We start from the raw sequence: 9,053 nt of genomic DNA, 5'->3' as shown, positions 1-9,053 counted from the left end.
TTTATCCGCTGTTTATGCAGACCTGTGGAGACGCCGCTGATGGAATCAATTCTTCTAAAGATGAACAAAGCAGGAAATAGTTTTTCAACATTAGTCCTTTAATCCTGCAGATGTTTTTCAGGTGATAGAAGGCCAGATTTGTTCCCGTATCTATGAGCCTCTGGAGTTTCAGGTCTGAGTCCATCACTGCACCCAGATTTAGAGCCTGGTTGCTGCTTTCTAGCTGGATTAGCTGAATGCTAACTTTTAAACGCTCTTCCTTTGGTCCAAAAACTATGACTTCAGTTTAGTTTGCTTCATGTGATGAACATTTAGTTCATTCATGTGTTGATTTCTGCTCTGCATTCACATAGAGCTGGAATGGGTTCATGGTCACCTGGTGGCATGGAGATGAACAGCTGGGTATCATCTGCATCGCTATGGTAACTGATGATGTCTTTGATCAGATTCAGGAGGAGCATGGAGATAATGAATAGAAGGGGCCCTAAGATGGAAACTTGGGGAACGCCACGTGAGATTTTTGGGGACTGCCCCGTCCTTCAAGTAGGATTGAAACCAGTCCAGGCTGACCCAGTTTTCCAAATGCATTTTTCCTCCTTTTTGTGAATGTAATACGCTTCTGTATGGATGAGCTCCTGCTCAGAGGTGCACTAAGTAAGAAATATAACAGGATATGTTGACCCTCTGTGATTCACATTCACAAGTTTGATGAGTTTGAATAAAACATTTATCTAGAGGTCAAAAATGAAAGAAATGCAACATTGGCTTTGACAAAAAATCTTTTTACTGGTGACATGGTGGTAATAAATCTAACACTGCAGAGCAAATCAAGCGGTAAAGCTTCATTTTTTTTCTCATTTATCACACCTGATTATCTGTTACAAAAGATGGTTTTAATTGTCCCAATTTGTCTTTCTTTTTCAATAGAATCTGAACAAGTTAGAAAAACAAACAAAAAAAGTACCAAGAACTTTCATTCTGTCATCAAAATGTGACCAGTCTTCCCTCCTGAGGGTCAGTAAGGGTGCAACAGGAAACCGGAGAAGATGCTGTAGCCGTTGGGACCCCCTGTCATCCCTCTCTGGTCTTTGGTCTCCAGCCAAACCTCCTGACCCTGGGAGAGGTAAACTGAAAGGCCTCCCGAAGTCACCTGGAACCAGTAAAGGCGTCAGTCTTACTGCATGTGCAAACACACTGAAACCTTACATCTGCACTGGACCTTTAAATAATTACTAAATAGAGTTTTGTATTACATTCCTTTGATTTTTTTATACCCAACAGAACAGATCAACCACAAAATAACTCCCGCTATTTCACCAAAATGACATCCCTTCCTGGAGAGCTACCCTCCTGCAACCTTTATATTCATACCTAATACCCCTTTGGAGCCATAGCACCCTGCCTTTATTATTTCCTGAATTAAAATGACATAAAAACAGCAAATGGAAGAGTCGCTCCATGTTCTGACCTGTTTCCTGCGACGAGGATCACAAAACGATGTCAGCAGGTTGTCATCCAGCTTCATCAACACGCAGAGTTTGTCTCCCAGAGTAGCATGAAAAACGAAGTAGTACATCCCAGGAACGCGACACCTGCAGCAAAACAACCCAACAGGGATCATCGCTGTGTAACAAGCTGAGGAAATCAGCTCAGAACCAGAGTTTAAACATTTCAGGACATTTTCTAAGCTGAGTAATGAAAAACTAAAAAACATGAAGCCATTTAGGGTCTGTTTATATTTTGGTCTTTAGATTTTTTTAAGTATTTTTTGTTTATTTATGCTTTTACATACAATGTAAAGACATAGCAATAGTTACACAGTTAACAATGTACCTTTAACAAATAAACATAATTGGGCTAGAACAAACCCCAATATACCCACATATATACTCCCACACGGAATACAAAAAAATAAATAGATAAAAACAACAAAAAAGGATCAAATGAGACGAACATCATGAGTAAGAGGACAGAAACGGATATATTAGAAGATAAATAATTAAAATACAAAGAACCACAGTATTAAAGCTATGTAAATCTTTTTCCACAGTCCATACAGACACTCAAGGGAGAAAAAAACAGTTTTCCTCAGGTGTCAGTGGACCCTGCTGTTGATATATCAGACAAACTTAACTCAACAAAGAAGTTAAAAGTGAGAAAAAAAAGATATTGATTAGAATAACACACAACAGCTACATACGTTTCACCTCGTCAGTCTGGAATATTAGGTAAATTAATCTTTCTAAGGACTTTTAATAAGGGGCTCCATAAACCCAGAAATCTCACAGAAGAGCCTCTTAAAGTAAGACGCATTTTGTCAAGTTTAATAATATAGTTTATCTCTGAGCCAGTGGATGTATGATGGAGGTTGAGGCGACTTCCATTTCGTTATAATCACTCTCTGTGCCAAAAAGGTCAGGAAAGCCAAGGAGCAATTCTGAAAAGACGACAAGGTGGGCTGTGGAGGTGCAACCCCAAAACAGAGCAGTCAATGGATCAGGCTCCGGTTTCATGCCATAAATGTCCAACAAAATGGCAAAAACTTTGGACCAATAGTTGGAGAGCTGAGGACAGAGCCAGGAAGTGTGGATTGAATTGGCTGGAGGATGTTGGTATTTATCAAAGGCAGGAAAAACGCTGGTGAAGAACTTGGCCAGACCTCCGATTTCTTTTCTTATAAAAACAGGTGTTAGGAAACATGAAACAAATACTCATATGATATTTTTCTTTTGAAATAAAAAGCTATAAATTAAGATAAAAAGCATTTCTCTCTATGTTACGAAGGAATAAGAACAAATAAAAAAATATTAGGAGGCTCCCTTGTTTTTTTATATATAAGAAAAAATTACTTTATAACAGAAACAGAGTAATGGCTGGATGTAGAATTGGGGCTGTTGTTTCTTTAGCCAAAAATAAAATGTCTTTCAAACTTTACTCAGCAATGATCTAAGACATGGCAAAACAACGCCTGTCAGCTACACACATTTCTGCACAGTTGCTGCATAAGTTAGTTTCAAGGCTCCGCCTGCCTTCCTGTTGTCCTCTGCCTTTCACGCCCTCACTTTCGGATTCTGCCCCCCCCGTAATGATCTTTCAACCAGAATTCCCCCCCACACCTTTGGATCTGTCAACCCTCATCCACCGCTCTGCTCGGTGTATGATGGAAGTTTGCCTTCTTCTCCTCTCTGGATATATTCTGCCTGCTGCAGGGTTTTAGTTGATTGTTTATTTGAGGAACCCCAAACAACATGGCTACCAAAATAACAAAATAACTGAACAATGGATATCTTATACTGAATATACAGTACTTACTTTTTGATCTCCATATTTAATTTTAACATTAGCTGGGTAGAATACTGCAATATATCTTGAAATTATAATTTGTGACAATATTGTATTGTGACCCAAGTATCACGGCAACCTTGCCAATACTCACCCCTATTATCAACAACACATCCCCTCAAGCTGTCACATTGATTGAAAAATGTTGAGGTTTGTCTGTTCTTAGCCTCAAAGGCTCCAAACGAAGGTAATGAGAGATAAGAATGAGTCACACAGCTTCCTTCATGGCATGAAGGGGAGGACTGTTGTTTTTAGGAGATCCATCTGACCAATGAAAGATAGATTAACCTAACAGCGAACAGCCTTGATGAACTCAAGTTGTTTCTCCTCCAAATGTTCAAGTGTGAGAAAGTTCTTTATGCAGGGGGTGGGTTGGTTCCCCTAGGGGAGTATACTAGTGTAAATTTTAAACTTTTTTTTTTTTTGTGTGCAAGAAATGCCTCTGTCTCAACTTCCTAACTTCACACGGTGCAGCAATCTCTCATACCTGAAGTGTCCCGTTTCTGTGTTGTAGTCATCCTGGATGTTAGTGATGACTTTGGTGAACCGGATGGTGCTGGCTTTGTCAGGAAATTCAGATGTCATTCTGGCCACACTGAAGGCTGCCATTGGTTGAGCTGCAGAGGACCTGCAGCCAAAGAAAAACAGAGCAGTTCTGGGTCTGAAGCTGAGACATCAGTCTTTTTAAAATAAAAACAACTAATGGTGGAACGCAATCGAAGAATATTTAATCAAGTTGATTGCAGGGTCTGTTATTTAGTAACCGCATTTAAATCAAAAACCATAAGTTGACAAAATAAAGCTCCTGTTTAAAGTTGTAGGGAAGCGGCTGTTCCAACCGTTGGCGTTTCAAATTCTCCTGAGTGGTGCACGACTTTACAATGACCAATGAATTTACAATGACCTGCCTCAATTATAATTTATTCCTCTCACCTGTTTCCTCTTGGTTATATTCAGTTCAGCCTGAGCATTCAGTGCCAGATCATTACTTGTCTTTCTGTTAGTCTGTTTGTTCAGTTTTTGCCTTGGTTCATGTCGTGGATCCTGGCAGCCAGTGAAAAGAGGGGTTTAGTGTTTGTCTCGTCTCCTGATCGTCCACAGTTCCTCCCCCACTGAGTCCTCTGGGTTTTTGGCTCTATATGTGGGGAGGTTCAGTTTTTATCTCAGTTAGCCTGGCTCCAGGGAGGAGACCAGTTTAAAGTCCTGCATCAAGTTCTGGTTCCACATCCTGTCTCGGCTACCGTCTTCCACTGAGCCTGCTCATCTGCCCCTGATCCTGTCTGCTCCTGTGCGTGACCGTCTGGTCATGCTTCAGAACTCTGTCAGACTCTGAACCTGTCCCGGAGTTCTGTTATTGCCTGGAAGCCTGGATCCTGCCACCTCTTCTGTTCCTGCCTTTTCTGCAACCTGTTCTGTCGGTTCCTGCCTGATCGGTATCCCTGATCAGGATCCGCTTCCTGCAACTCCTCTGGAGCTGCAGCACCGGGGACACTCTGGGTGACGCGAGCCGCGTCAGCTGTCAGCCCATCGGCTGGATTGCACCCCTCTCAAGGGTTATGGACTGAACTGCTAAACCAGGTAAATGACTCACTGAGAACATCATCTTCAGTCAGATGATCATGGTCACTTACCTGTGTTTCTCCCTTAGAGTGTCTGAGATTGGGCGGTGCCCCGCCCCCCTCCTGAAGTGTCCGTGAGCCTCAGCTCCACTTCAGTTTTTGTTTTATTTTAATAAACTTTTTGAACTTTCCTACTGGCTGTCTCTCCTTGAATACTGGGTCCTTCTGTCCGCCCAACATGACAGCTACAGTACATAGACAATCGTTGAGCACTAGGACCAAGCGAAAAACCCTTTGACATTCTGCTATATCTGTGTTAATTGTGTTTTGGTGCTTGCTGTGTCCATAAAATGAACTCGGTGGTTAAATTTTGGAGAATCTAAGATTTCCAACGATGTCTAACATGTCTATACTGGTAAACATTTTACTGATGTGATTTTCATGCATTCTGAGTTATTAGTTGTAAACTCTTTAAAATGGGTCACCAGAGATCTGTTGAGTTTTGAGAAGCTAGAAGGGTTGTATTATCAGATGTATTAATTTACACAAATCTTTGAATTGGTGTCATGTGAGTGCATGTTCTTGTGTTTGGTATTAGACTCGCAGCCAGAATGCCTGAAAAAAAAATTCTTTAAAGGTGTCAGGAGAGGGATCGCAGAGATGCAAGAGAGAAATAAACACAGAGGGTCTGCGCTGAACTTATATATAAGATATATATAAAAAAATACATATCCCCCCTAACATCTGAAATAAAAATGTGTCCATGGGCAATCTGATCAGTTTTAATAAACAGAAAGTAAAGGTGGAAATATCAAAAACAGACAGAGGCTTTAATGAATGTGTTGCTATTGGGGAAGTTGAGTATTTACTTCTTCATGTCAGCTAGTAGTAGCTATGTTACCTGCTAACCAGGGAGAGAAGTGCAATTCTAATTGTGTGTTGTGGTCTTTAACTGGAACCTCAGTGGGCCAGTCTTTCATATCTAAACCGTGTTGAACTATTGTAAGGTTGCTGGAGACAGTTTATGTCGGCCATCTTTTTTAAAACCAAAGTGCATGTCTGTCTGGTGTTGTACCAAGCTTCTCCCGGCTCCCCTGGAGGCCCAGGAATCCCTTCAGGGCCTGGTTCTCCTGGTTCTCCTGATGGGCCACGCTTGCCAGGAGGTCCACTTTGCCCTGGATCACCCTTCATGCCCTTCTGAAACCCGGACCCATAGCTCCTTTCTTCTCCTTGGAAAACACAGCAGAGAGGGGATCTTTTTAGTTTTTTATGGAACCTGACCTTCTGTATTGCTTCTGCTCTGTTGCTCATTTGATTAATATATTTTACAATCAATAATTACAGTAATATTAAACCAACAACAATAACAAAAAAGATTTTTTCTTGGTTTTTTGGGTGTTAAGATCTAACCCTTCTAGCTTCTTTGCTTCTTTGCTTAGTTTGGTGGTTTATTCCTGCGTTCTTTAGTTCTTCTTTTGGGTTTGGTATCTTTTTTTTTCTCTTTCATTAAGAGTTTTCTTGTGGTCAGTTCAACTCCTTCTTATTTCGGCTACATTCACACTGTAGCCTGAAGTGACCCAAATCCAATTTTTTTTGCCCCTATGCGACCTGGATCTGATGTTTTCATGACATAAAACATTATGTTTATGTCTTTTCTGAACAACACAGATCCGATTTTTTCCAATGCGATCCTTTCCACTTGGCTCTATGGTCTAGAATCCGATACGAATCTGATCTTTTCAAATGCGAGCTGTGTCTGAACTGTCAGGCCACATTCATCCGACCTGAATGCCATTAGTATTCGACATAGGTCACTATTCTGCGTCTTGCTAAGCAGAAGCGGCAAGAAAAACAACAACCGTGGCGGACGATGATGCAGAGAGTAGTATTTATGTTTAACCATCTTGAAAAGATAGATTTTTATCGCTATGCACTCCAACACTTCCATCCATGTTTACTTCCGTAAACTAGAGCATGCTGGCTTGTGACTCTACTGCAAACACTTGTGTTGCGTTGTATGAATGCAGTTCACACAGGAGATCACGTACAATTCACATACATTTGGAAATGTGAACAGCAACGCAAATAAATCAGATTTCACCAAAAAAAAATCGCAATTGAGCATTAATGCCTCCTCCCCCTTCTTATGTTCTGCCTCAGAGACGCCATCTTGTTTCCTTATTAACACACAGGATTTCTACATCATTCTGCACACCTCCCTCATCTTCACTGTTCTTCATTGGATCCTTTCTTTACGCTGCTGGTCACCATGTCCATTACTACCCATATTTATACTGCTCCATTTTCTGCTCTCTTTTGTTGTATTTTTGCCTTTATACCATTTTGCCTTTTTTTTTTTTTTTTTTACACCATCTTGGTTATTTACACAAAATAACATTTATTTTTCTTAAAGGTGACGGCTGCAAGTTTTTCTGCCCCCAGCCAGTAAGTGGTGCGTTCATGCTCACCCGCTCACCACCAGCCATTGGCTGAGTCCTCTAATGCAGAAGAAAAGAGGAAACCTCTGCTTTCTGTGGATTTTTTTTTATCAGTAACTGGAAATTAGTGGAAAAATTTTCTCCTATTAATTTAAAAAATGTCAGCAATTAGCTTGAATAAAAAAGATCTACATCTCTGCATGTTTTTGTATACAGACCCGCCCCCTACTACAATAACAAAAAGATAAATCTTGTGCATCCAACTGCCTTCAAAAGGCTCCCTTTCATCAATAGAATACACCAAGGTGCAGTTTAATCTCACCCTAAAGCAGCTCTGTGCCTTGCCTCAGAGGTTTATGAGTGAATATTAGAGAAAAAAAACTGCATCATGAAGACCAAGGAGCACAGCTTTCCAAAAAAGTAAAAAAAAAATCCACTTGACTTTGTTTCCAAGTTTGAAGACGTTTCACTTCCCGTCCAGGAAATTTTTTCAATTCAAAATGTCAGAAATAGCGCTGAGTTCCAGGTTTTATCCAGCGGCAGAACAAAGCCTTGTTTTTGTTTAGAAAACATGCAAATATAAACGGACGAACGGGTCCACAGGGCTGCCAACTTTTCAGAGAACCTTGGGGTTAGATGAGAATAGGAACAGCTATAGGTTGGACGTTTTAAGAGGATTTAACTGAAACAAAGTGGCAAAAAGTAGAATTTTATAGCACAGTAAATGTTTCTGAGTAACAATAAGTGGTCTCTAGTTATGTGGAACATTTTCCTCACAATATACATAATTTTCTATATTCTGGTGATTTTTAGAGAATTGAAATAAAGCAGAAAGGGCCCTATTAAAATACTTGCATCTTAAATATACTTTAAACTAAGAATCACAACTTTGTGAAATTATTATTACATTATTATAATTATTATTAAATTAATGTAAATTAAACAATGGGGAACTAGTAAACTATTACTGGATTACTGGGACTGATACAGGAACCACTGCAATCAAAACCTATGCAAACGACACTGTGTATGTATATTGGTAATAGGCTAAGGATTAAAAAGCTTAATTCATTATGTTATTAGTTTTTCTTACAATTCCCAAAACAGCTAAACAATTCAGACCTTCTAGGAGGCCGGAGATTTTATAAAAACTCACCATGACAGGAGACAGTTCTTCTCTGGATGTTTCAGTTTGGAAGGTGTGGTGGAAATTATGTTTTTAAATATATTCATTGGACCAAAATAAAGATAAATGAATAAGATAAGTGATAATAAAATGAGAACATCCCTGTGGTTCCTCCTCTATGAATCCAGGATAACTGAGCTGTTCTGCACATCCTCTCTGGATGCGATTGGTCTTTTCTTGGGTGGCTGATCTTTTGATAAATAAAATGCAATGGTTCTTTTTCTTGTTGTGGAGCTCTTATGGGTTTGAGAGACAAACATGAACGTTTTAAGAATTAAAATATTTGTGTTGGGTTAATTACTTCTAAATGCCAACAGGAGATTATTAAACTAGACCGAGCAATAATTCTTGAACTTGTGAGCAAAACATGGCCTAAAAAGGCAGCAGGTAAAGAGAAAACAAACCATTGGATGTGATCCTACACTCAGTCTCCACATCAATAATTTCTGCTAGCTACTGTATTTTTTTTTCATATTTACTCAAGTACTAGATTGCTTAAAATCTTCAATAATTTACAAAGAGAATATT

At 39.7% G+C, this 9,053-nt stretch overlaps 1 protein-coding gene across 1 annotated transcript in view; it reads right to left on the bottom strand.

Moving 5' to 3' along the window:
* Positions 1–771: 771 nt before the first annotated feature.
* LOC107103383 (complement C1q subcomponent subunit C-like) overlaps positions 772–9,053 on the bottom strand; it is a 10,008-nt gene continuing 1,726 nt past the window's right edge. The window contains exons 4-7 of the mRNA XM_015403075.1: positions 5,977–6,130; positions 3,830–3,970; positions 1,469–1,592; positions 772–1,150 (exon numbers count right to left, since the gene is read on the bottom strand). Coding sequence (XP_015258561.1) covers positions 1,016–1,150; positions 1,469–1,592; positions 3,830–3,970; positions 5,977–6,130 — 554 coding nt within the window. The 3' untranslated portion in view covers positions 772–1,015. The remainder of the gene's footprint in view (positions 1,151–1,468; positions 1,593–3,829; positions 3,971–5,976; positions 6,131–9,053) is intronic.

This window comes from Cyprinodon variegatus, unplaced genomic scaffold (genome assembly GCF_000732505.1).
Source record: "Cyprinodon variegatus isolate N-32 unplaced genomic scaffold, C_variegatus-1.0 Scaffold1436, whole genome shotgun sequence".
Lineage (NCBI taxonomy): Eukaryota > Metazoa > Chordata > Actinopteri > Cyprinodontiformes > Cyprinodontidae > Cyprinodon > Cyprinodon variegatus.
This window is presented reverse-complemented; position numbering and strand designations above follow the sequence as displayed.